Source organism: Branchiostoma floridae, chromosome 5 (assembly GCF_000003815.2).
Source record: "Branchiostoma floridae strain S238N-H82 chromosome 5, Bfl_VNyyK, whole genome shotgun sequence".
Taxonomy (NCBI): domain Eukaryota; kingdom Metazoa; phylum Chordata; class Leptocardii; order Amphioxiformes; family Branchiostomatidae; genus Branchiostoma; species Branchiostoma floridae.
Genome location: NC_049983.1, coordinates 20,852,082 through 20,880,073, shown reverse-complemented (window position 1 = coordinate 20,880,073; position 27,992 = coordinate 20,852,082). Strand labels below are relative to the sequence as shown.

Sequence of the window (27,992 nt, the reverse complement as noted above, 5' to 3'; positions counted from 1 at the left end):
TGTCATGAGATGGAAGATAAACTATCATACGGCACGCAGTCGGTATTACAGCATCGTCCATTCCAGACGAGAGAAGCCGAAGGCCCTGCTCCAAAGTACACAATGACGAAACCGATGGGTAATCACGCGCTTTACCGCGAGATTGACTTGAACAGTTGGACCCGAGTTGGCAGTCTGTTTATAAGCAGTGTTGGTGCCTACAGCTGGTGACGTCGTGGCAATAAGAAACGGCGTCATGTTTAGAAAAACCGTTCTGGTGTCTTGTCGACTCGCGGGAAGACGTTTCCGCAGCTCGGTTGTGGCTCCGTCGACCACCGACGCTTACGTCGCCGAGGAAGTTCAGAAGTTTTGCACAGAGACCCCCGTCGAACGTGCGACAACTCCCCCTTCAAGTTGGTAGGTAATGCTAAAGATGGACAGAGAAAGCAAAACTAGTACTTGTCACAGCCTAGAAGGTACACCTTTAGGCTGCTTAATGTTATAATGTACTTCGCAACACCTGTCAGTTCTATATATTAAGCAGTTCCCGCTTAAACAATCACATGTTAGAAGCTCAGGTGCTGAGGTGTCACATGATGTGACATACACAACCATATGCATGTACAACTTAATACGTTGAATGACAGTTAAAAGCAATGGTCAATTGTTTTATTCGTGGTCTATGTCTGTGCTATCGCCTCTTACGCCAAAGCCTTTATCATGTCATTTGCCAGTTTACAGTTCACTGCCCATGCTGTCCTGCAATGGCCTAATATGCGTTCAAATTTTCTACTCACCTTATACTCACCTTTCCCTGTGGTTTTAACACCAAGATTGAAATATATACGTTTCTTTTTGCCTCGAATTTAAAGTTTCAAGCGGCAAAATGATGTACCCAAGACGTACCAAAAGAACAGAAAAACATCCACCCCCTGGCCTGATGCCCTCATAAAACACACTTAGCTGTCACCAGGCTTCGCCTCCGGGTCAACATTGAAAAGAGTCAAACAGAGTTCAAACCGTAATACACCCCTCGGACACACCGTACCTATCAGGCCTGGTTGCTTGATCAACAGCGCTTCGACCTTGATGTCACTGACATGGACAGTTACACGGTTTAAACGTTCAGCAACCAAATCTGTCAGATGTACCTTAAACTGGTGACAGCAATAAACAACGACATGTCGGCGGTTAATGATTAAAAGAAGGCTATATTGGGAAGCGGTAGGCACTTAATTCTGTGCACCTGTACTGCGTGTGCGGAAGCCTTCTGTAAATTTTGCAATGTTCACAACACATACATAGCTAAACAGAGTTGATGAAAGCTTCTTGGTGAAAACGACTACAAAAGGGACATGCTATTTGAAAGACTTTGAAGTTTACACTATCGATGAGTGGAAGTTCATGGTGCGACGGTCTTTCTGTTGTTGTTGTTGTTGCTATGAAATATACGTTCAGAATCATTGGCCTCTTGACAAGAGAAGGGAGCCATAGTAACATTGGGATTGATCCAAGAGAATCTCCAATGTAGCCCGGAGAATCATTGCGCCATCAGTTTGGAACGACGCCCGCCGATGGCAATAGCCTACTGTCCAGTAGGACTAAATATGTCCATGTCCTCTGACTACAGGTTCACAGACCCTGCGATCTATGGACTCGAGAAGAGGACCGTTTTCAAGTGGAACTGGGTTGCTGTAGGCAGAACAGACCAGGTAGCCTCACCGGGACAATACTTTACAGGTGACTACATGAACTTCAAGATTATTTCATATCATAACGCACATTACTTTAGACGTAATAACTAGGCTTCTATACTGCACGCGGTTTATTCATCATTTCTAATGACCGTCACTTCGATACTTTTTCAGGGGTTGTCGGGGACGAACCTTTCCTTGTGGTGAGAGACAAGTCCAACATCCTCCGCGGGTTCTTTAACGTGTGCCGACACCATGCCGCCATCCTGGCGGGGGAGGACGAGGGCACGGCCGACGCATTCACCTGCTGCTACCACGGCTGGACCTACGGGCTGGACGGCAGACTCACCAAGGCCATGCGACTACGCGGGATCCAGAACTTCTCCGCCAGAAACTTTGGACTGAAGCCGATGGCAGTGAAGGCGTGGGGCCCACTCGTCCTTGTGCGTCCGGACGGACAGGAAAATGGTATTCCGTCATTAACAATTCGGACGGTTGATGACGTCGCATGTCCTTTTGTTCGTCTATCTAATTATAACCCCAATACGATCTTCGTCAGCGAAGAAAAGCCGAGAGAGAGAGAGACCTTTAAAACTTTTAAGTTTATATTTGCAGCTCTCTGGCACGTACGTGTTCTTCATTACACTGTCTATCTTTTCACGAATTCCCTCACCTGTGTTGTTATTCTTATACAGGGACTGACTTTGAGACCCAAGTGATGTCCTTGAAAGCGCAGCTGGATGAGCTCGGCTTCACCTCCGGGCTCCGGTTCGTGGAACGCCGCCGGTACCACGTCAACTGTAACTGGAAGGTGGTGCTGGACAACTACCTGGACGGAGGGTACCACGTGGAGTACCTGCACAGGAACCTGGCGTCCAACCTGAGCATCGACACGTACCGCACGGAGGTGCAGGACCTGTTCTCTGTGCAGACGTGCTCCGGCAGCGGGGAGGACGACCAGTCCATGACGAGACAGCGCATCGGGAAGACGTCGATCTACGGCTGTGTTTATCCCAACCTGATGATCAACAGGTACGGGCCTTGGCTGGACACTAACATCGCTCTGCCGCTGACTCACAACACAACAGAAGTCATCTACGACTACTGGCTCGCCGAAGACTTCGCACAGACGATGGGAGAGACGGAACTGCAGGAGTTTGTGCAGACGAGCTTGAGAGAGAGCGATCAAGTCCAACAGGAGGACACCTTCATCTGTGAGCGCGTTCAGAAAGGCCTCAAGTCGTCTGCTTATGACGTCGGCAGGTATGCGCCACGTGTGGAGATGGCGGACCACGCCTTCCACCTGAAACTGGCGTCGGATTTGAAACAAGGCGTTCGCACAAACGAACAGGCGAATGGAATTGCCGTACCCTGCATGTTCTGAGAAGATGTACTAGTATGCTCAGGACTTCAAATTGTATCGTCCACCAAAGATGGCCAGTTCAGGTTATCATGTACGCTACAGACAAAAGACATCATTTAATGTGGTTCTGTCAGTTCTACAAAAGCACAATGCATACTAATAATCAGAAAAATTCAGGAAAGATTGTGCTGTACATTTTTCATATATACCAGCTTATGATGTAACTGTTACTGCCCCAAATCTATTGGATATTAGCATGAAAATTTACGTGAACTGCAGTTTACAAAGAGATCACTAGAGGGCGCAAGTACTACACAGGACCCATTAGATTTCATTGGGCAGACTGGGTCCTGGTATGTACTACCAAGGTTAAAAAAGACTTGGTACTTCATTTGTACATACACTTCTTGCATTTACTAATTGTTTCAGTAATATGTAGATGTGAAATTTACATTGTGATATCAAGGAATTGATAAAAACAAAGCTGATTGTGATTCACCAAAAAACTTGATCTGCTATAGTTCATGTTGGCAGGGACTAACACGCATGCTTAATGCGATGGACATGAGATTCACAAGACCAGAAGCACACAACCACTTACTGTAAATGCAGAAACTTTTGCGGTAGTTTAATATTAGTTTGCGGTTTTCGCGGTGGCCAATTCACAGCAAATCTAAAACCACCTTGAACATCTTTCCAGGCAGTAAGAGACTACAGTGCGTGGTGCTACCGCGAACTCAAAACCACCGTGAAAAGTCCTTTTTCCCAGTACCGCAAAATTAAATGCATTTACAGTAATTTAATGGATGACATTGATTGTTGCTTGTTCTAAACAATGTGGCCACATGTCACTCAATAGCACCCCTGTCCAATCAGAATTCTCTACTTGCCCTCTGGGGTAAGGGGACACATTTAGTGCATGGTGCCACAGCGTCCTCATTCCTCTCTTTTAAACAATAATCGCAATAAAACATGATTGAAATGGTCTCATCATTCATGACTGTCTCTTACTGCCTTATCATAAGTTAACATAAGACAAACCAAGCCTGCGAAAAAATGGACTGGGTGTTAAGTCCTGTGATTAAGCAGTATTTTGTTATAGCTAGAATTTTTTTTCTTTTTTACCCTCATGCAATACTTTCGAGGTCTCCTGCGGATGAGGTCATCAATAAAATTATGATGGTATGGCCTACCATAAATAACACACCACACTTTATTACATGTTGTACAAATGGTTTATTGGAACAGGTTGGACCTACAGACATTATAATATGGCTGATCAGGTGCTGATGGGGGAGTTACAGGTGTCTACCTACTGGACCCAAGTAGTCTCAAATCATCACTACGTGGGACAAAAACATCCCAGCTACAACACAGTCTTCTTTGCATTAGAATACAGTATAAACAGCTCCCCCTATCAGATTAACGTGCTACTACATCACTTCATACAGATTGATGTTCTAGTTTAATCTTCAATCTTACAAGTGGTTCTGTACGTGCACAAATGTTAACCAGAATAAATTGCAGAAAAAGTACAGCATGTCTCCCCTCACTGACTGGGCAACAGAGGGTCACCACTTCTTGTTAGTCAGTGAGGGAACACAGCATATCCTTGTACGAAAATATCAAGAAAATCTATAATACTCAAAATTTATCTTCACTTGACACAGGAAGTTTTCTAACTCCACTGTGATGGATTAATTGAAAAGTTTATCATAAGAGGTTAAAAATAATAACAAGAACTGATTAACTAAACAATACAATATAGATTTTAGAATATAATACATTATCAAAAAATCTAAAAGGTAGTGAGAAGTAACAAGTGGCAACATGCTCTTTAAAATATACGGTACCCTTCTTTGGTCAGAACAAAATATGCTAAAGGTGTAATCAGTATTTTCAAAAACTTGACTGACACAAGCCTCTAGATTTAGATACAAATTTCACTATCTCAATAAACTCACAACTCCGAATCAACTGGTTTTGGGACTGATCCTTTTGTCGCTTCTGTCTTCCTTTGATATGAACAAATATCTTGTACATTTGGCAATTAGGAGTATTATACTCCACACAAGACCCTGGGTGTTACAGTGAATTCAGTAACCAAGTTCACAAGTGGTCACGACATCACTAACAGTGGGATTTTCAGTTTTCTGACAGGTTTTCACAAAATAAATCAGCACCAATACGAAATCAAGTCAGAAGAACTACATAATCACGCTAGGCTGTCTGGACCAGAATTATCTATGCAACTCTCACAGTCAGTCATCTCTAGGACCTGCTCTTACGATGACGTTGCACATACTGTGGACACGTGGCCTGGCTGTACATTCTACTACATGTAGCTTCTTGGTTAATAAAGGATTACGACTAGGCCTGGCGGTATAATAAGGTTTGTACAATAAATAAATATATGGCACCTGCTGCAGACTGGAATTGATTAGTACTTAGGAATCATGAGCAAATACTACAGATTTTTTTTACATTTGTTGGCTACATCATGGTCTAATGTTGGCACTTGTACTACCATCAAACTGACAAAATACTGACTTAAACCTGTCCACTGTGTGATGGCAAATAGGTAGTTAGTTCACACGTGTTGGACACTAGTGAGGATTGGCTGTACAGACCCCTAGTATTACGGGGGGACGTAGGGAGGGGGTGAGCGGTAGGGGGGTGCGATGACCGGTCTGGTTCCCCTGCTGCCCTGGGGGGTGCTGAAGGGGGGTGGCGGCTGGTAGGGCGGGGTGGAGAACTCGTCGTCAGGGGTGTGGGGAGGGTCGACGCCCGGAGGCATGTCGGGGAGGGGCACCTTGGGGTACTCTGGGGGAGGCAGCGGGGGCTTCTCGTCCTTCATGATGACCGGTGTGGACGAGGTGGTGGGTTTGGTGTCCTCCAGCTCGTCAGCAAAGATGATGGGGATGCCCTTGTTGACAAAGGTGTGCTTGTCCTCCTTGGACAGCTTGCCCTTCCTGCGGCGGCGGTACAGCAGGAAGATGATGAGGCCGAGCAGCAGGAGGATGGCTGCACAGATCACCGCCGGCAGCACGATGTGGAGCCACTTGTCATCATCGCTGGTCACACGACTGTTACTCTCGTCAATAGATGGACCTGCAACACAAAAAATAAGGACATTTGAGAACAGTTGTGGTCAGCAAGGTGATAATATTCTGAGTGGTAGGATCAATCAATCATCAGTTCTTACATTAACAACTGCAAGATTATCTAACCACATGTAGTGTAAACAAATGAATACTCTCTAGCTGCTGCATCAAACAAATGTGGCATTGAACTGTATATATGCATTTTTTTTCAACAAAGTAGAGAATGTTGGTATGTTTAGTGGGACAACAACTGTCTGACTGAGCGTCTGCCCCACAATTCTGTTCTCTTCATATTTCTGGATATAAAGATTCATACCTATTGGTTTGTCAGTTCCGTATCCCTTATCACAGGGCCCAGCAGGAGCCACGGAGACCTTCGTCACGATGAACTCTGGCTTCAGGGCCTCAATAAGCTCTGGGTTGATCTCTCCATTTTTCATCAACTTAGCCCTGAGCTGTGTGATCTCCTCAGAGGGGCAGGGGTAATACGGAAGGGTGTTGTTGCTCCAGGAGTAGATGACAGACCCAGCTTTGAACTCCTGCACAGTGATGGAGCTGGTGTCACTTTCTCCATAAAGTTTGGCTAGCTTCTCCATCAAGAGCAGCTGCTTGTTGACGTCGTACTTAAATTTATCGAAGTCGTAGTCGATCCTGACGCTGAACTTGTGGTTGAATTGCTTGGTACGAGGCAGAACTTGGATCTCGAAGGCATCTCTGGCTACTGCACCTGCACTGTCTAAAGCAGCCATCAGATACTCCCCTGTACCCACATGCTCTCCCATCGGCAGACCATACAGCTCCTGGCTGGTGTCGTTGAAGCGAACCCAGGAGTTCTTGGGCATGATGAGTCCATCGATGTTCATGAAGACCAGCTTGAGCTTCCTGGTGTTGCCATCCTCCACATCGAAGAAGGTATCCATGGGAATCGTGAAGCGCAGAACCTCTCCCTGGTACACGGTAACACGGTCGATGTGGTTGATAAGTTCTGGTGGAGTGTTGGGTTCTGTGGGGACCTGAGGAGTTTTGGGGAAGGTGGGAGCTTCTGGAGTTGTTTCTTTTTCTGGAGTTGTTTCTTTCTTGGGCGTTGTTGTTTCTTCTGGTTTCGTCGTCTTGGGAGTTGTTGTCCTCTCTGACGTTTTGTCTGGTGTTGTAACAGGCTGTGTGACCTGTGTGGGTGTGACTGGGACGGTGAAGACTGGTGTTGGGGTGACCAGCTCCGACCTGCTGGGCGCCACAGTGCTGGTGACAATGTCGATCCTGGTTGGCCTTGGTGGCAGCATGGTCGGAGTCTGCATCATGCTGGCAGACATCGTAGGCTTGGTCCTGGTTCCCTTTGGAGATGCAGTAAGGGACACCTTTGTGTCCGTTGGCACGACCTTAGATGGAGCAGGGGTGGGCTCCAGGGTGGCCGTCCTCCCTACGGTGAAGATGGGAGAGGCCTGTGTGGGGATCACCCGTGTTGGCGGGATGGCGCTGCTCTCCGGCACCTCTGGGATTACTGGGATGACCGGCACAGGCGTAGGAGTGGGTCGCAGCTGCAGCTGGCGCTTCATACGCTTGCTCAGGTGCGGTTTAGGGCTGGTCACGTGCCAGCCAATCACATCGTAGCCCAGGTCGCGAGCCATTTCCCCGCTTTTTGCAGTTTCCTCCACACGATTCACACCCCTCAGGTTGCTGGTGTCACTACCACACCCCACAGTCCAGGACAGCAGCATTCCCTCTGTTTTGGCCTGCTTGACATTTCCGGGGCCTGCCATGAATGCGGAAGCATCCAGGATACGTTTGTTTCCCATCGGCAGCAGCTTGAGAAAGTCCAGGGGTACCTTCATGTGGGCCTTCATGCCAGACAGCAGCTTCAGCTTGTCCTTAGGGTACAACTTGTCGGGGTCGGCATCCACGATCACGGTAACCATGGTGAAGGGCTCTCCTGGAAGACATACCACACTGTTCTCCACGTTACCAAGGTAAGACACCAGCGCGGGAGCAGCCGTGGACTCTGGCGCTGTCTCCGGCACCACGTTGATGGAGAACACGTCGCTGGCCTGGGATGGTGGGTCAGAGGTGTTGTTGGGCTTGCCGATGGCGGTGACGGTGATGTAGAGAAGTCCGACATCGCTCTCGGATGGGGTGCAGATGAGGGTGCGGTCCTCCCCGACCCACTGGACCCAGGAGGGAAGCTTGCCACCACCAGCTGCAGACACCTGTAGGGCAGGGGAGGGAGGGAGTCTCGGTTAGTATGGTCAGAACTTCTGGCATGGCATTGTATGATGAAACAACAGGGAAATATTAACTCAATTGACATACAGGACCTTTCAAGTATTCCAGTTAGCCTCTTAGCTATTTCACTATCTTTCACCACATTATGGTGTTCATATTTCCTATCCACCAATTTGGTCTACGGGCAAAGAAGAGCTTCCTTATGGAGCATTCATCATTCATATTCTTATGCGTCATCACTTTTCTACGGCCAGTACATGAGCACATTATTGTTCTTAAATACCTTTATTACGACTGTATTGTAGACATAAGCTGAGCAATCTGGAAAGCTACCCAGCAGGATGGGATTTCATTGTATCTCATTCTTTAGGGATCAACTTGAAATTGTGTCTCAAGTGCGCAGAGGCTAGTAAATCTGAGATGTGTGCTGCAGAGAGCAACATGGGGATTTGGGGGAATCCTATCATGCCTGGCTTAATAAGAACCCACTCTGCCAGACTGAACAGGGTATCAACATTCCCAGGTTCTTACTTCACAACACTGAGTCCTTCAGACTTTCATCATATGACGTTCTACAGAGAATACTGATGATCGGAGCACAACTCATCTGATATCTACCAGCAGTTCATGCAGAGAATGGAACTTTTTCATTGTATGATACGTCTCCGTATTTGACATGGTAAACTTATCAGGAATGTAGATGGCACCAAGTGATGTCAGAAGCCCTGGCAGGTATGACATAGGTTCTGGAGGGTTAGGTTTGATTTGGCAAGAGTGTCACCAGGCAAGGTCTAAGGTCAGGACAGGTCAGCGAGCAGCTGACACAGCCCAAGGCTGGGACATCAGTTGAGGCTCTGATGGGGGAGAATCGGCCACCAAGGGTAATTTTTTAAGCCATGTTTCAAGGTTATTGGAATGGTGATGGAATATTATGACTGCCTGACTGTGATTTCTAATCTGGTCCTAATACAAAAGTGGGTTATCATGGGCCAGGGGCCTATAAGAGTTGCATCTCTACAGAAAAGTTGACTTATTCCATCATCATACAATATCAGTCATCCCTAGATGGTCAGAATATTTCAGGGTAATGCTAACCCTATCTGCCCTTCAGGATATGTTTGGTTCTGTACATGATGGATGGGGTTCATTACAGCTGCCAAGGTCGCCCTGCTTTTCAAGGTGCCCTTTCTGCACACCAAATATTTTCACATTCTTTCTGTGTCCGACTCTTGCATTAATTGGCTCTTCTGACATTTCCAGGGAATCAATATTCTGTTCCTCACACTGATTAATAGATGTCTAAATAAAAGTCTGATACAGACTTTCTAAAAAACCACAAGTTATTGCCGATTACTGCAGGTAAGGCAGCGAACAGTAAATCATTGGTGAATTTTTTGGACTGGCCCAATTTCTGTAATTACAAAATTCATTTTACAACCACTTCTATTCTAAAAATATCTTAGTCTAACATTTCTGCAGATTTTCTTACAGAAAAACACTAACAAAGCAACCCAATTGTCCACCTAATGACCTTTAACTAGTCTATTGGGTTATCAGCATCACACCTTACATTTAATGGTGTTCACTTTTTCTTTTACCCAGTTTGCCCATAGGAAAAACCATACTACATACTTGGAAGGTCCAACAAAAGCAATTTCGGAATATCCACGGCAATTGATTATAGGATATCTATACAAATGTAGGTTAATTGACGTATATTTCACCCTCCCTGCCATAACTACCCAGGAGATGAGGAGTCTGGTTTCCTGGGATGGCAGTGATTTGGGGGAACTCTGATCAATACTGCTTCGCTTTCCTGGTTCTATGGATTCAACTGGGACAGGGGCTGATGAAGGTTGGCCAGTGTAAAAGCAGGGGTCATAGGAGTCACCCGTTAACAATCATGCCTGCCCAGAAGCCATGCCTGTTGCTTTGGGGTCAGCATCAGCTGTCTGCTGTATCAGTCACTGTCATCCTCCCAGAGACCATGTCTCATCCTTCCTTGCCACTGGTGGAAGTGAAAGGCTTTCCCATGGTCAATGCTTTGTTCCCCAATTTCTGGACAAGGATACAACATAAAACAGCTTTGCCGCTGTCTTTTGATCACTGCAAAGAGATAAATTACCTGCCATCCATGGCACTTTGAAAGTATCTCCCTTTGAATCATGTCAACTACAAAAATTCAGAATCTGCACAACAACTTTTTCTAACTTCTACCATTTAATGTCTAGATTTTTTCTAGGTCAGCTCATCTTTAAAAAAGATGTGTACCCCACATCACCAGCAAGATTAGACACCCTTATCCTCCAACACAGCTGGACACAAGACCCTGCCCTGCAATTTGCTGGGATGGAGCAGTCCAATTATACACCTGGGCTAATTTCCTGCAAGACTGGTGAACCTTCTAGTACTCCCCCTTCATGTCCCACTTTGGTATTCCAAGGATGGTGTGCAACATCCCATACACCCCTGAGGGAACGGGCTGTGTTCAGAGGCCAGGAGAGGAGTCTGGGTAATTTTCAGGGGTTGCTGGAGGTTTGGGCCACAGCAAGGGTGTGTCAACACAGACTCTGAGACCTTCTGTAAACATGTGTCTGAAAAGTAGGGCTAGTAATTACCTTCTGTGATGTGTATGGCATATTAACCTGAATCCCTACTGTACACACTATAATTCTGTTTTACCAGCACAAATATCTTGGGAACTCTAACTATGGACTTCAATCACTTCTTGGGTGTGTGACTTATAGGGCAGATCAAGGTCTTGCTGCTTTATTGATAACAAATGTGCCTGCAAGTTCCCAGAAGACTATCCATGATTTTGTCTAAAGTCAGCAAGCCTGCAATATTTAGTTCTCTGCAAGAGGGCGCTACCAGCCTGGCTACCAATGCAGAACCACAGCAGAAGTGGTTTGCTATCTGGTGTCTGTTGGCTCTCCAGTGAATCCTTCCTGCTGGGTACATGGAACCCTTCACAGGGACACCTTACTGATACCCAGTGATATGGAGCAGGTGTCTGTCCAGGTCCCCCACATGATGGAACACATAGCTATGTTCTGACACAGACTACATCCAGGGATATTTAAAGGGTGGGCGCAAAGATCTGAGAGCTCCCGACATGCAGAACTTCCTGGTCTATTCTGAATCACCCATAACCCCATACAGCAATGTTATAACACATCAGAAACACAGCTGACATGACTCAAATATCTCCCAGCTAAAACCTTTCAGCATCATGCCTCCCATGATGATTGGACATGATAATCATGTTTGATAAGTGCATACTTGCTTTCTGGGGTCCATCTTTTATCCTCACTTTTTGCCAGATGTCTGTTTGCTTATCTAATCAGGTCAAAACCATCCCCAGCTGAGGCCTGTGTTCCTGATGGACATGTTTGTCTACATTCTGTATGATGAATTGAGTTTCATTGTTTCATCTGCATCTATTTCAGATGGTGCTGGCTATCTTTCTGCTCTGACACTGCCCAGGATCTGTGTTGTCTACATGAAACAGTGGAAAGTCATCAAAAGACAAGGGCATCAGCAAAGAACAACATCCTGCCCCTTCCCTTGGCTAGGCTTCAGAAGATGTTCTGCCTTTACAGTTAACAAAATTATCGACCTTCAGATGTATGGTATTACTCACTTGGATTTTCTGTTCATAAATTTATCATCTAAATCTACCGAGCCTACTCTGCAGAGCAACTTAATAGGATAGAGTTTGTAACATGACACACAGTGCATGGACTTGGTACCCAGATAGCATGGCTGAAACAAGAGTAGAGAGGATTAGGCACTGTTTATTTCTTTTGACCCTGCATGTCTACTGTAGATCAACCTTTCACTGGCGAGAGAGTAGAGGTTTCCATACGTCAACTGGAAGAGGACAAGTGGATTTGTTCAATGTTGATAACTATTAGGTTTCTCTTTAGGCATGGCTATGTGAAAAAGATTTCTCAGATAGCCATTCCCCAAGTAATACTACTCTGTGTTGGATAGTGCATTACAAGTATCCAACTTCCTGTCGAGTCTGATAACATTTCTCCCAGATGAGGGCTGTTCCTCCAATGCCATGCTGACTGTGGAGAGGGTCCAGTTCCCTGACCACTCCCAGTGATACAGCAGAGGTGAGTGTGTGTGTGGGAGGCTGACTAGCTAGGAAATGGACTCACAACATGACAGGAACATTCATCAGTAATATTCCCACCCACCCTCTATGTAAAATGTAAGCTAGATTTTCTTTTAAAGCCTGAACTTTGTGGAAGAGGCTTCTTCTCTTCACTATCTAGCATGCCCTTGTCTACACACTAGACACATCAACAGTGACTGACACAAATTCCAGCATGTTCCAGAAACCCTTGAAGCAACAATAACATAAGAATAACAACCTCCAGATTATCATGGAAGCACACCTTCCAACAGACTCTTTGTTATCTTCCCTACACTCTGTTTGTGCCAGCAGACATTCTTATATGCGCCCCCAACTGCCGCTAGTATAAACCAACTGCTCCTGGAAAGATTATCTCCACCCAAGTTGGCATGACTACAAGGCTGTGATTTCTACTGGGAAAACAAGAGTAAAGTCTGGAATGAAAACCTTAGGGCTGGCCCCTTCCCTGCCCCACCACAGGGAACACTGTTGCAACAGCAGTATAGGTTTCTTGAACCTTGCTGTCTGGTATTGCCATTTCCAAGTGATTGCCAATGGTAATTTCACACCACAACCTTTCCTGAAGCTGGCTACTGGCCAGACATTCGGCAATATCCGCTCTGTGTTGTTTGCCACTGTTTAGAAAAGAGAGATTACTACAATTGCCTGATAAAGGTCTGGATGGGTTGGCAGTTACAAGCACATCTGGTTCTAGCATAATGCAGTTACAGACAACTCAGTTGATGTTGAGTTATGAGATTGTGTTTGACATTATAAGTGACAGTTGCCAGGGTTACTACTTCCCAACAACATCTTATTTGCATATCTTAGAACGTTTCTACCGAAATCCTTCATTTTGGTTGAAGTTGAATGAAGTTTGAAAAGTAGAACTTGACTTTTGATGAGTTTAGCCTTCCTCTTGCCAGCAGTAGACTGAATCCTGGGACCGTTAATCTCAACTATCTCTGGCAGACCTGGGCATAGCTTGGGCAGCCTTGTGCATTAGGCGATGAGGTCTCAGGAAAGATTAAACCCCAGGACAAGTCTACTGGGACATGTCCTCCCACATCCAGTTTCAAGATCAGTATTTGACCTGCTGACATAGCTTGTGCAGAGCTGGAATATCTCACATATCTGTAACCAAGAATAGTGAGGAAAGTACCTTATTCTATATCAACATTATGGCTGATCCTAGCCACTTTGTCTGGATAGAAGTCTTTTCTGCTTCCAATAATGTTTAATGTCATTGTACATAAGAAACATGATCCCTTGTGCCAGGCTGTGACTGACAGCGTATTCCAACCTAAGGTCAAAGCTGGATGATGGCTGATTTAATGAAAGCTCTGCACAGCTGTTTCTTGTAAATTGCCTGCCATCTCTTGTTTGAGTATGGGGAATGCTCTTGCAGGAGTGTTGTCAATGTAAATCATGGCAAGAAGGAAAGGCCCATCAAGACAATTGTTCAACGGAGCTTGAGAAGACACTTATCCTTTCAACATTTTAGAAGCTACATTTCAATGTCTCTATGTTTGAACTTCACAATTTCTAAGGCTTTCTCAGGGTCTGTTCAGATGGATAATGCACTTGTTTCTACATGAGTCATACAATTTTGCCTCACACACACTTACAGGCTGTCAAGCTAAGCAAGCTACAAATAAATCATGCAACTCAAGTTGCAAGAGACAGGTCAACCTGCATATATCTTCGTCATTTTCGCTAGGAAGTTCTACTTCTAAAGGAGCAGTTGGGCTATTCTCTCAAATTTATGCCCCTCAAATTTATGTCCTTATCTGTTGCAGCTCAGGGATGAGGAAGCAATTTTCTATTTCAAATGACTTTGTTAGGGAGCTTCAAAGGGTCATTTTGATTCCAGGGTGACACTCCTATTATCCGTGTCTGCACTGATGGCAATTCTATACTATAATTCACGCTAACAGAATTACCTCTAAGATATGCTTGTGCTGTGTTGCAACACCAGTGGAAATTAACACAAATACTCTCCAAATTGTCTCCAAAATTAGATTGGAATCTCATTTTGCTTGCTTAATATTCCAAGTAACATGGAAAATTAATGACTTGCCACTTTTGATGCTATTAAAATGACATCAACAGCTATAAACTGTTTCTTGATGGAATCAAACATCCAGATTCCATCTGGCAAAAATTACGACATTATTTAATATTAGTAATATAAAGCTAAAGCTAAAGCTGGCAAATTTACAAGCCACTGTTACATGAATGATAATGATATCATGGACGATGATATGATGCATTTTTGCAAGCCTGAGATAAAGGACTAAAGGAAACAGAACTCATCTTCATGCCACACCAGCGAGGACGTGACAACCGTGTGAAACTCCTACCATCCCACCCTAGTGCCAAACAAACTGTCAGGAAGACAATTTGTCCTCTTCGGTCTACTGAGTGGGATCAGTTAATGTCTTACTATGAGGGGCACCACACAAGGACGAGCATATCTGCAATGGATCTTGCATTGTTGCTTTGGCAGGTACTCTCCAATCAGGGCTCTTTACTAGACATTAAGATGGTTTTATGTTCCCACAGATCTCCATAAACCAGGCCTTTCCTCCAGCATCCCCATCCTTACATCACTGATTAAACAATTCTCTACCAGCCGTTTCACATGGGTTTGCTATAATGGATGCGAAACAGAAAATACCACCAGGGCAATTCCATGCACATGACTGTAACTTACAGTTTCTCCAAAGCTTATCAAACTTTACCCATATACTTCACTTAATATAACTGCCATTTCAAGTTAGTTATAGGTGCTGTAGTGGTTATCTCACACCAGCAGGAGGGACTATCTCCACCTCCCATCCCTCCTGCTTTCCTTCTCACTATAACTTATAAGATGAATGTCTGGTGAGTGTAAGGTTGTCACAGGCAGGTTTAAGTAATGAAGATCAGCTGCAGGTGAATGCCATCTTTGCTGGGTCATCACTGAGTCACCAGACAAATACAAATACAATAACAAGTCTCCACTGTCTGTGGAGCAACATGTTATCTTTGAAAAATACACTGAAGACTTCATGAAACTCAAGTAACCTGCTATTTATCAAACAATACAATCAAAGATGACTTCCCAACAGGACCATTCAACAGAAAGCATCTTAGAAATGGAAGGAAATCTTGTTTGATTTCACTAAGTAATGAAATTACAAGAACAGAGAAGAAATGCGCTGGAACTAGTGGAAGGAGATGCGTGCTACAAATTTGTCCAAAGTCTTTTCGATCAGGATGGGGCTTCAGTAGATCATCTGAATTAAACATGGCAAGCTGCCAAAATCTTTGTCAACTTATTATAATTTACCCTGCTACACAGGATCAGTCAAGTGCCTCCATACAGTCCTGGGAAGTAACCACACTTGGCAAAAATCAGACAGATCAAGGGCACAGGATGCTGTAGTCAAATATGCATCAGGAATTATTCAGTCAGCTCTTCCATTCCATCACCTGTAATCCATGACAGTTGTCAGCAGCTTTTTGCCAGACTTGGCACAGATATATCCATCCTGGCAATTCTTATTCCTATGTACGCCAGAACTATGGCAAGACATTTACAAAGGCCATTTTGGAGACATAATTATTCCATTACATATACGTCCAAGGATGAAGACAGAATATTAAAAGCTGTTTCTTGGCCCAGAGAAACTGGGGGGCTTGACAGACAGCAATCAAATTCATCCTTCATGGATTCTCCAGCCAAAGGTCGGCCCAGAATCAGCAATTTGGCATTCAGGAGAAAGGATTCAGATGTAAGCGGCTCGACCTAACATCACAAATGTGGTCATTACAACTGAATAAGGGCTGATCAGGAAACTGGGAAGGATGTTCCATGGCAGACAGCCAAACTGTAACAGTGACTTACAACAGGACCAACGTGATACCTGAGGGGAATAATGGGCACTAGGGATAAGATGAACACTCTATACAGACATCAAATCATGTTATAATTCCACTGAAATATGATTATAGAACAGGCAAGCTTCCAAAACAGAAGATGAGATAGAAGATGAAAACTAGCTACAGCCAGGCTAACAGGCATTCTGATTGTTTCAAATCCTAGCAATTTGTATTTCCCAATACCTGGTAAAAGCCCAGATAAAAGAAGGTGTGAAAAGATGAGTTCATTGCCCCCTCCTGCTGATGTGATTACTGTTGATTGGTATGGGCTTCAAGGTGGCAAATGGCTGTAATGGTGGCTGAAATGGGCTACATAAGCCATGGGGCATACTTTAATGAACTCTGGTGTTAGAAACGATGTGGCACTGGCTTATACAGAACCGTGTGGCAAGGTCAGGAAATTGTACCTGAAAAGATTCTTTTACCATTTTAGTCCTTGGGTCTTACATCTTGCAGCTTATCTGTGTATCATGTATGGCTGATTTGAAAGAGCTTTCTTCTCTTTCTAAAGCATCTCATGTACGGTTTTATGTCAACACAGAATGGTAGTTTTATGACTTTGCTTCTCAACTTTGAAAATTCTTGTTGCATCAACGCTGAAAGCTGCTCAAGCTCGTTTTTCTTTCCATCATTGGATTTTCTCTTATGCAAATGTTACAATTTTCACCATTGGCAGTACTTTTCTATTGGTTTTGACACAAACTTGCCAATCAGATAACCTCCAGGGGGTCAAATTATGTTCCTGTTTGCATACTCACACCCTACTTTGATTGCATTAAACAGGAAGTTATTCACTACAGAGGAAGTCTGCAAGGAAGTGGGGACAAGTCGACTGGGCAGATTAATGAAGTGTACTTGACAAATGACTTTTGTGGTTGACAAACATTATTCTCAGATTGTTCACAGATTGAATGTGTTTGATAACTGAACTGCTGCTATACTTTAAAAAATTCAACAATCACAACTCATCATCCTTGCTGCTTGTCATATCAAATCAACTTCATCCTGTTGGTTTACCATGAACTGAATATAAGCAATTTCTTAAAAGTTCATATTAGTTGAAAATTTGTGATGGACACAAAGGAAATGTCAGAAGAACTAAAATATACTAGTCTATAAACAAGATGTGCTGCAAAATGTTGGTACATTTTATATATATGACCTGCTTGGAACTTTTAACTTGCTGGAGTTGAGCTTTCCTCCCTCTTTAGAAAGTGCTAAATTTAATGTGATTAACATGGCCAGACCAAAACATGGACACCCCAATTACACCCAAACCCTGCTTGTTGAAGGCACCCCTCAGTGGAAATCATTATCTGCTCTCCTGAATGCACAGCCCATCCTCCTACTCCTGAATTTTTATGATGCTTCAACCTCCAGTTTTCCGACAAACCCCAGAGATTTCCCCAATAAGTATGCATTTTGTTCCACCACCTTTGTGTGCCCTTCAACAACCGTGCTCAAGAGGTGGCAATCAGGGCATGAGGACTAATTCTCACATCAGTATTCAAGCGTGGTGCTAGGAAACTTGTCGTGCATGTTATGAGCATTTTACCACCTTTATGGCCTTCATGTGGCCCTCCCAGTGCCTGTATCCACTTACCAGCTTCCTTTATTTACGTTTGTAACATCTGGTGTTTCAAATATATGTTGAAAGCTAGCTTTTTCAAACATGTTATGTTACTACTCTAGCCTTTTTTAGGGGAAAGCAGTGACATCCATCAGAAAAATGATAATACAACCAAAAAGAAGAACACTTCTGGACCCCTACTTACCTGTAAGCCATCAAATAATGACGACATTATCACATAAGTTTTATACAGGGGTAATACATCAGGTATGACACTTGTACGTACCTTGTACTTTGCAATGTCGCCTTTGAAGGCATCTGGAGGTATGGTAAACTGCAACAACCTTCCGACAACCACGTTGAGGTCTGGGACACCCCACAGCACAGACACTGGAACATTGCTCTTCACTGTGGCATCTGTTACGGGGGAGACTGGGTACGTTTCGAGCCACGTGATGACATCATTGGATTCGTGTTTAGAAGCACCCACTGCAGAAAAATTCAGCAAGCACACCACTAGCACTGCTAACAGAGTCCCTGTGTACGTCAATCTGGACTCGGATATCGAGCCTCGTCTTCTAGGGGAATATGTACAGAAAAGGTCTACGAGAAGGCTTGGCCATAGCACTGCCATGCTGCTCTGTTTTGCACTGTCCAAGTTCTGAGGGTGGCAGCACTCCTGTGGTTGGTGCTGGGAGTCATGTGACTTGCAGGCCAGCTGCTGGTTGGCTGATGCTGTCATCTTGGCAGGACCTTCCCAGGAGGTCACTCTACCACAATCAAGTCTGAAATGAAAGAAAAACAGAGGGTCAGCCTTGTTGATTACACCTGATTAAATCTAACAATCAAGCAGAATACAATAATGGAACAAAGAACATTGACAGGATACACTTAAATAAAAAAATTAGCAATCTCGCAACCTTTTAACAAACAACCTAAATCTCCTAATCCTGGCAGGATAAGCATCCCTGTAGCAGGGGTAACCAGTAATGGGAAGCAGCTTTACTACCGAAATAAACACTACTCCACCAGCATGAGGTCAGGGTTGAAAGTAAATTTACTTCACACATCAGTGTCTTGATGCTTTGTTTCAAATCTACAGCTAAATAAGATGCTCAGTAAGATAGTGCTCATAATAAAAGTTGTTAAAGATATGTATTTTTCTTGTTATACCAAAAAGAGGCTGGCAGCCTTTTCTCTCTCATCTTTGCCTGCTACAGATGAGGACCAGATAAGCTGCATGAACTTGCATGAACAGCTGTCACCCCACATCAAGCAGTATCTTCCTCCAACCCCCCACTGATTTAATGTGTGAAATTTCACAAAATGGGGCCCATTGGAACAAACATGCTTTATGCATGTTCACACTTGAAACAATGGATACTTAATGGACCAAATAAATTGGAAAGAAAAGAATTAGATGATATGTTGATTTTTGCACAGGCAGTTGTTGGTTCAAAAAGCAACCCCAGTTGGACGCTCTGTTGTCTTCCACAAATCAAGGGCATCTGGACACCATGTTTGGACTTGATACTGCAACAAGTCCTGCTGTAAAAATTCCTTCTTGATATGGACCATATGTAGATTCAACTACCTAGATTCGAAGGCATAGGATCAAAACAAAAGATGACCAGAAAGATGTACTAAAATTGGCAACATCCTGGTAACTATTACACAGGCTACAGGATGGGTACTATCTGTTACTGTCTTATCATATTTCTGAAGCCTTAGAACAAACAGTGTAGAAATCTTTCAAGAGTCGCCATTATCCAAACAAACATATCACTGGGTTATGCTCACTCATTCTGTCTGGAAACAAAAGTATCAAGAGGAAAACAGCTGTAAAATATCTTCTCAAGTATTTGACATCAACCCCAACCCCTTGGTCTCCTAGCAGAGACTTAGACAAAAACTATCCCTTTCCCATAATCTCCAGAGCTTGCAACTATGGTTCAGTTCCTTCACTCTTATGGAGGTCCAAGTTAAAAGGTTTTTCTGATAGTAGATTCTTTGTTCAGGTACAATTAGCCCGTTCCTATGCGTATCACAGTGCAAGATGAAAGACTTGAAGAAACCTTGGAGTTGGAAACAATCGAACGCTAACGAGGCACTTTGTGAAGGCCAAGGAAATCCCAAGTCTAGACAACATTCTCTTTCTGAAGCAGCAAACTCTGTGCAGACATGGTAAAAAGCAGATTCCAACTTTCTACTTCCATGGAATACACATGGAATGTGGCAGCAACTACATAAAAATCAGCTTCTTTCCATCAAATCCATGCCATGCCGTGTCCTACCTACTCCTTGCACGCAACCCCTTCTAGCAAACAGAAAATGGTGAATTACTAACTGGACTCCATACAGTAACAAAGCTGCAACACAGAACAGAGAACTGTAAAACCTTGTCCCTTTAAGTCTTATAAACACATGGAACTTACCTAAATATTTGCCAGAATGTCTAAATACTGTCCTCTTACAGCAAGGTCCTGCCTGCTCTCTGCAGATTATATTACTGACTGATAAGGAACAGACCACCAAGGCTCACAGGGGTGGGCAGGATGCAAGGCACCATTATTATGATAATGAGCCACTGATTTGCACATTGTTTGCTTTTCTAATGTTTTTAAGAGATGGTCATCTTGATAAAAAAGAGGCTATATGACTGATTACTATTTGTTGTTACAGCATTTGGTTTGTTATCAATATGGGCAATCTGAAATAATTTGTTGAGGTAGATAGATGTTTCATTCAGCTAAGGGTCTAGCTATTGTAAAGTAATGTCCCTATTGAAAAGTTGTATCTTCCAAAGCATCAGTTCCAGTGGAAGAAGCATGTTTGAGACTGGAATAGTCCATTACATAAGTGGAAGAAAGGGTTACCCCAAATCTTGGGCCCATGCCCATCTGGTGTCTATCAGTAACTGTGCTTTGTAGCAATTACTTGCAAAAGAGGCCCTCCTGTGGAGAGAGGTCCACAACTTTTATAGACTGGCCTGAGAGAACACAGCCCCTGGAAGGGAAGGGACTGACCATATTCTTATTTTCAACAGCAGCATTAAAAAAAAAAAAACTAACTTTATGCCATGTTCACTGATTTTATGAAGTTTTTACATTTCCTTTTTTCATCATTGGTCTGAATGAAAATATCTACTCTCCTAGAAGTACTAATGTACGAGAAGACTTGGTAAAAAAAATCAAAGTATCAGTGGTGAATTATTCATTGTTTTGCTTTCTTGTCAACTTCAATCATTCCTATCAGCATCAGGCATACTTCACGTCTTGTATGGTCAACTTGAGAACAAGTACATGTTGCTGGCACTGACATCATTTCCCAAAATACAGACATGAACATCAACACCTCCCGACCCTGCAACTGGAGCCCAGTAATACCTGTGGGTGATGTGAAACAACTGGCCATGTCTAGACGCCTGGTGCTTCAGGTGAAACACCAAGCCAAGCCTATCTCAGCTGTCAGAAACAAGGCCCATACTACATCTGTCCTGTGGCCAAGAAACTAATTGCACAGAGACAAAGCCCAGCCTAATAACATTAACTCATCTTAACCAGGAGGTCTCACGTTTCAAGTAGACACAACAGTTTCAGGAGTCGCAATTAATCCGCAGGAAAAATAAGACAACTCTTGCAATATTCTGATGAGGTTTTTGTGCAAGTGAGAATCCTCCTGTGTGTGTTAGAGGTCAGCCTTGTAAAAACAAATGCTGACTGTGAGACCCAATTACATCCACCCTACACAGGCTCTCATCAGGAAGGGACTGCCCAGCTTGTGAAGCCAACTCCCTCAGGGCTAGTCATGAAGTCCTGGAAGCCAGCTCAACCTAGCTTCAGGATGATGAGTGCCTATCTCTCTACACACACTCTGCAGAAAATCAATACAACCTACATATCTACACTCCACTCAATCAAAACAACCTGCCTATCTAATTCCATAGCTCTTCCTAAAAGAAAGATGTAGAAGGAGACTCAACGAACCGGAGGCTGTGGACTTATGATGCCTGCACAGATTTCTGTTCAGTGGACCTTCCTCAATACAAAACAAAATATGAACTTTTTTTTGCAAATCTTTGTTGTAAGGACTACCAGGCCAATTTGCCAAGTGAAGAATGGCAGGAAATTCTTTACACACCAAGCGCACATTCAGTATTTCTTTTCACCAATAGATCTAACAAAGCAAGACGGAAGGAAGACGAAAAAAAAAATCATAATTCATCTGCAGAAAACATCAGAACAATGGCTTCTTTATGAAGTCTTGAGGAAATCTGTCATCGCTGACAAATCAATGCAGTTTTTTTGTAAATCCCAGTAGGTTCGCTGACTTATTAAACCTCTGAAATCTTCAATCTGTGGCTGATACATTCCAATCAATCTTTCAGTAACATTCCATTGTGGCTGCCTGCCTTACCCTGGTTCCCCTCCCCAGTCAGCTGTGTCTGATGAACAATAGGTCTCCATGAACACACAGGAGATCCTAAGAAACCATAGGAAATTAGGAACAAGTTTCAGTCATGCAAGTAATCTGAGATTTTCAGACATAAATGAAGTGAAGTTCTCGGATTACCAACATGATTAGAAAGTTATTTGCATAAGAATGACTACTTCTTTCCAATACTATTTCCCCTTTTCAATACTCTTTTGATATATTGAGATAGTCTTCAGGCTGTGTTGCACTACTTTACAGTCTATTGCAGCAATTTTGCAGTGATAGAGAAGCATCAAACTATGCCAGATATTCCTACCATAAATATCCATTGAATACAAATGTACATGGAAATGTACCCAGAAAAAAACATATTCCGGTACTTTTCTAGTGAGCAATACTTTCAAGTTGGAATACAAACTGCTTGACAACTGGTGAGGCCTGATAAGACAAAACTCCATATATTTTCTTTCAGGAGTTTACAGGTATTCATCAGTCTGTGAATCCCTCCCCTGAGAAGAGCATCCCTACTGCCGAGCTCGCAAAACTGACAGACGAAAATAGTGGCATCTCAATTGCCATGACAAGGAAAAGGAAGGATTAGTGTTACAAGTGTGTCTGAAGATATGACAATTGTGAGAATAATACTACCTCCCTTGGGGTATTGACTAATCATGCAGCTTGGAATCCACTACAGGAAGATTAGCAAAAGTGGAAAAAATGGAGACAAAGGAAAGCTTTGCAAACAGGAACAGGATTTCTTGAACCATACCAGGATTTCTATACAGCCAGCTAAATGGTCTGGAAAATGTGTTTGCAATGGTAAAGTAATTGGTTCTCATTACTGTAAAGAAAACAACTCCCTTCCAAGAGGTTTGATACACCAATACAAACTAGCGATGTAAAACCTTATACAAGACCCCTAATAATATTTCCTTGTTTACTATGCATACGAGTATGAAACAATCAACTGAGTTATTTTTTTTGTAGTTGGATATCATTCCTCTCTGAGGCAAACAGTAGCATGACTAAGAAAAGTAAAGAAACTGGTAGCTTAAAAAGCATACATTGCACTTGCTCACATTGCCACCTGAGACACCATGTACTGGGACCATTTCAGAGTCAACGCATTGTGCTCTCTACTCTACACCTGTAATTGAGAGATGATGGCTGTCCTCTGGGGAGTGGTCAGGCGCCAGACCTGCTGGCAGGTGAGGGGAGGGCACAGGCACCCTGTTGTTGGAACAGGAGACAGCAGTCTGCTCCCAGCACTTGGGGGATTCTGCCATGGAGAAAGTGGCACAACCGCTGGGATGCCCAAACAGATCTTAAACCTTACCCTACATGCTAACCTGGCATGCCAGCTAGGACAAAGGTGTGTTGTTAAAGAAACTCAGGTAGCCCTAAGGTAATTAATCATTTCAAAGCTGTATGGGGAGTCCATGGTCTGTTATACCAGTTTAAAATACCGATTTTCTTCCAGAAGAAAATGGTGTCCTTTTGTAATGACATAGAATATAACTAAAAAAACACAAAAAGAAAACTTCAAACATTGTCAACAGGAGGACCTACAGGAAAGGTGGTAAACTCTACACATACAGGATGGGGAGATGATGGACCTGTCGTCAAGTCATCTGATGAAGGATGTACAGCATCTGGGATAACAGTTTGTATTCCTTTACATACTGAGAAAACTGTTAACTCCATCATGTAGACAAAACAATATGAAAAACATTCTAACTAGGAGCCAAGATTCACACTGTCACGCATATACCTTCTGAAGTTGCTTCATAACTTTTCACTGGCGTTTGTCTGTATCAGCAAATATGCAACACACTGTGACCATGTCTAGTCAATGTTTTGACTTCTCAGAGAGAAATGGAATGTCTCTTTGAATTGAAAAGCACTATCTACTTTATGATAACAGCACTTTCCTTGAGGTCCTGGCTGTTCAACAACACATTCTGCTGCCATATACCTGGATGTCAGACTGCAAGTATTAGACAGACACACCCAAAGGGACTTGGGATCTGCTGGAAGCTCAGGTGCTTACCAGACATCATCTGTCTAGTCAGTCCCCATGGAACCTTCCTATATGAACAATTCATGCCCACCTGTGGAGGGTTGTGTGGTTTAAAATAATAGCCACCTCTGTCAAAGCTGCTTTCACAGTTATTTGTCAAAACACAAGATTCATCGCTATTACTCTGCCATTTAGCTTATGTACAGCATCTTCTGGCAATCAAATTTCACTGTCAATGTCTAACCTTCATCGAAGAAACATCACTGCATCTTTTTTTGTCAGAATCACACTCACAGCACCATACTGATTATCATTCCTGGAATGATAATCAGTATGGTGCTGTGAGTGTATCCTTATCTCCTTGAACACCTGACCAAGTCCATTATCCCTGTCCACAGCAAGCTATCTCCATAAGAGGTCGGTAATGAGACCAGTGGAACCAATAGGACTAGTGTGATTACCAGCCTCCTGCCTGTGATCCTGCCCACTGCTGCATAATACCATCAACAGCAACATACACATTCCCAGCATGTACCAGGCAGGCTCATGTCAGACTCATGTACATATGGATTTCCTCTCAAAGACATCCAAGCTCTCCACTGGAGAAGGTCTTGAAGAAAGGCTTTCCGCTCCCCTTTCACCTAAGCCTTTCAACCCAATTCAATTTTCTGATATAAATCTAGGAACTCTGAGGGTTTTCTACCCCCTTCCTGTGGGGGCCCTGGCTGGAGATTTTACCACCAAGCTGTTCAAACTTCCAGTGAAATCACAGCAGAACGAATAGGGTCTACTCCTCCACAGGTACAGCCATAAACCAAATGGCAATACCATTACGTTAGGTAAACATTTAAGGTAAATTCCATTATCCAGCACTCTTCCGCACTACTAACCATGCAGTAAGCCTAGCCATTATGGAAAAAGAAAACATGCTTTACAACCATCAAGGTTTATCTGCTACCATTCCTACCAATACAACAGTTGGATCTAGAAACTAATTAAAGGGGCATTTAGAGCTTTTGGTCCTTATTTATATAGAAGCTTTATCTACCATGCTTCAAATACAGGATAGGTTTAAGATTATACTGACTTGGTAAAAGGGATGAAAATCAACATCTTTCATTCCTCTTAAGAGAATACCGCAGGCAGGCAGTTTTATTATCAACTCACGCATGACAGTCATGAAGTACCAGAATTCACAATGAGATTGGTGCCTAGATGACTGGGTCACAATTTGTCATAAAATTATTATTATTAAAAACAAATATATCAGCTTTTCCCCAACCAATTAGTGACAAAATAACGACCTTTGAACAGATTAGGGGCCTTCAGCTGCCTTGTTTCAAGGGAATAAGACCAAGCTCTAGGGCACAGTTATTATCTATGGACAAAACCCCTGAAAGAAAGAACTCCCTGGGAACTGCAACCATAGTACAGGTATGTGAGAACACAAGAATGTCTGGGTGCCTAAATACACAAGAGCTTTAGCCATGGGTGTAAAACTGACATCAAATTATCTGCTCTATTTCCCACACATTCTGCTTCTCACAAAGTCAAAGGACTTTATGCCCTTGAAACTGCACTGAAATTCACTAACAAAAAGGACCAGTAGCACTTTTAAGGACTGTGGTCCATTATGTAGCCTGACATTAATAGTACAAGACATTAAAACCCCTGGGTTGATGTGTACATTTCCTAACAAAGGATAGCATGAACATGTTTGAAGGCAGCCAGCCACCCCACTTGTCAGCAGCATCAAATAAACTAAACAAAATAACTGCAGCAGGCACAGATGATAAATACGGCTTCTTAGAAGGTGTCAGAATACAGGGTCAGTTGATCAATACCCCAGGAGCTGATTGTCTGAGATTGCCTGGCCAAAGTGTGCTGTGGATCGAAGATTAATGTTCTCTTTACGGTACAAATTAATTGTACAATGTGCTGCACCATAACACTGCAACATACATCATAAACTAAACCATCACAACATGTCAAAAGAAATCTGCAGAACGTGACAGTATGGCTTTCATCGGTGCCGGAAGCTTTCTGGTGGTTCTCTTCTGCTGCAGCCTCCTCCCTGCTGCAAAGCAATGATTTATATGATCAAAGGAAGCTGTTGAACCCAGGGGCAAACCAGAGATGGAGAAATACAAGAGGCTCGAAGTGCAAATAGAATAGAGGTATTCTTATGTTTACAAAGGGAAGGAAGAGAGACCGCTTACCCCAGGAACAGCTGAGGCTACAGCTAGGCTGATGGTCCAACAAATGTCAACAGCATCCATCTTGGATTTAGGGGGAGAGTCATTAACCATCACAATGGGTTGGACAAGTGGTCCTCAGAAATGGAAATGTGCAAGAAAAACCCCTTTTGATGTTGTGTGATTTCAAAACTTTTATACTGACAATGCTTTTCTATCACAATCAAGTGATATCAAAGGAGTAGTAGTAAAAAAAAAAAAACACAAAAGACTTTGGTCTCCCTATAACAGTTAGTGGTTTGTTCCAAATGATTAATTACCAACATGTGGAGCCAACCATTGCTTATCAGGAGGGAGGCTGCAGCTAATCCTGCATTCTTCACTCAATGCTGGGAGCGTGTGACAAATAAAACATTCTAAAGGGGCAGGACCCCCTTTGCCTTGTCAGACCTACCTAGATCTACAGTATGCCCAAGGCTGTTCTGCTACCACAGGATTAGGACCCTCCTAGCAACAAAATCTAAGCCAGATTTTGGCTAGAAGAGCAAAGCCAGCACAGTACTGCCCCCTCTGACCCTGCCGCCTCCTCAAACATGCAGGGGGACATTTGCATGTCCCACACACAGCAGCATGCCAGATAAATAAACATAGCCCCAATACAGTACCACACATAAGGACCTTATTCAACCAGCTTGCAGCTTTCTGAAAGGATGCACCCAGTAATCTCAAATCTTCCACTTGAACTCTGGCATCACCTTTCCGTTCTCAGGGTCCCAGTTTTTTTGCTGCAGGGGCTGATCCTGGCTGGACTTGGCAGGAGGCAGACACTGCTGCGAGCTGGGGGAGACTGTGGGCCAGATGGTTTGTGTTTACCACAATCAACAAGAACCAACAGGCAGAGGGACAATCCAAACACCAGTGCCTCACAGGGGTGGCAACAAGCACCTGGGAGTCAGCAAACATGGCAACCAAACCTGAGGAATCTCCACATGCTTCTCCATCACTTGCAACTAGAAATTAGTTCTTCTTTGGTTCTTTGTAGCCAACATCGACATGTCCATGTTACAAACAGGTATCTTTGCAAGCTGATATTGGACGGGCAGAACTGTGCAAACATGAATGGATTAGGCCTCAGTCCAAGTGTGACATTAGACAGCCAAAAGTCAGCATACCTTGTTAGTACGTTTGGTCAAGATAACATTCCCCTGTGTATCCAAGCATGCTGAAAATGTCAGGATACCTGGCCCACATACAGACTTGTGAAACAACTGAAAAGGCTTGTATGGAAATATGCCTCTTCATAAATTTTGAGATATTTTACAAAACACACCTCTGGCCAAAG

At 43.5% G+C, this 27,992-nt stretch overlaps 2 protein-coding genes across 2 annotated transcripts; one reads left to right on the top strand and one right to left on the bottom strand.

The window, feature by feature from the left end:
* On the top strand, positions 1–4,936 carry LOC118415993 (choline monooxygenase, chloroplastic-like). Its single transcript, XM_035821008.1, has 4 exons — positions 1–396; positions 1,610–1,719; positions 1,848–2,141; positions 2,369–4,936. The coding sequence occupies exons 1-4, from the start codon at positions 236–238 to the stop codon at positions 3,055–3,057; spliced, it is 1,254 nt and encodes a 417-aa protein (XP_035676901.1). The 5' UTR covers positions 1–235; the 3' UTR covers positions 3,058–4,936.
* LOC118415982 (dystroglycan-like) lies at positions 4,253–27,597 on the bottom strand. The gene is made up of 4 exons (XM_035820980.1): positions 27,406–27,597; positions 18,288–18,786; positions 6,457–8,341; positions 4,253–6,147 (listed from the first exon to the last, which is right to left on the bottom strand). The coding sequence occupies exons 2-4, from the start codon at positions 18,741–18,743 to the stop codon at positions 5,675–5,677; spliced, it is 2,814 nt and encodes a 937-aa protein (XP_035676873.1). The 5' UTR covers positions 18,744–18,786; positions 27,406–27,597; the 3' UTR covers positions 4,253–5,674.
* Between the last annotated feature and the right edge of the window lie 395 nt (positions 27,598–27,992).

Bases quoted from the DNA above. Each gene is read 5' to 3' on its own strand.
- LOC118415993 (XM_035821008.1), top strand. From the start codon at position 236: ATGTTTAGAAAAACCGTTCTGGTGTCTTGTCGACTCGCGGGAAGACGT. The intron at 397-1,609 runs GTAGGTAATGCT...CTCTGACTACAG, and splicing joins ACAACTCCCCCTTCAAGTTG to GTTCACAGACCCTGCGATCT. The intron at 2,142-2,368 runs GTATTCCGTCAT...ATTCTTATACAG, and splicing joins TCCGGACGGACAGGAAAATG to GGACTGACTTTGAGACCCAA.
- LOC118415982 (XM_035820980.1), bottom strand. From the start codon at position 18,743: ATGACAGCATCAGCCAACCAGCAGCTGGCCTGCAAGTCACATGACTCC. The intron at 8,342-18,287 runs GTACGTACAAGT...CCTGCCCTACAG, and splicing joins GCGACATTGCAAAGTACAAG to GTGTCTGCAGCTGGTGGTGG. The intron at 6,148-6,456 runs GTATGAATCTTT...TTTGTGTTGCAG, and splicing joins CGGAACTGACAAACCAATAG to GTCCATCTATTGACGAGAGT.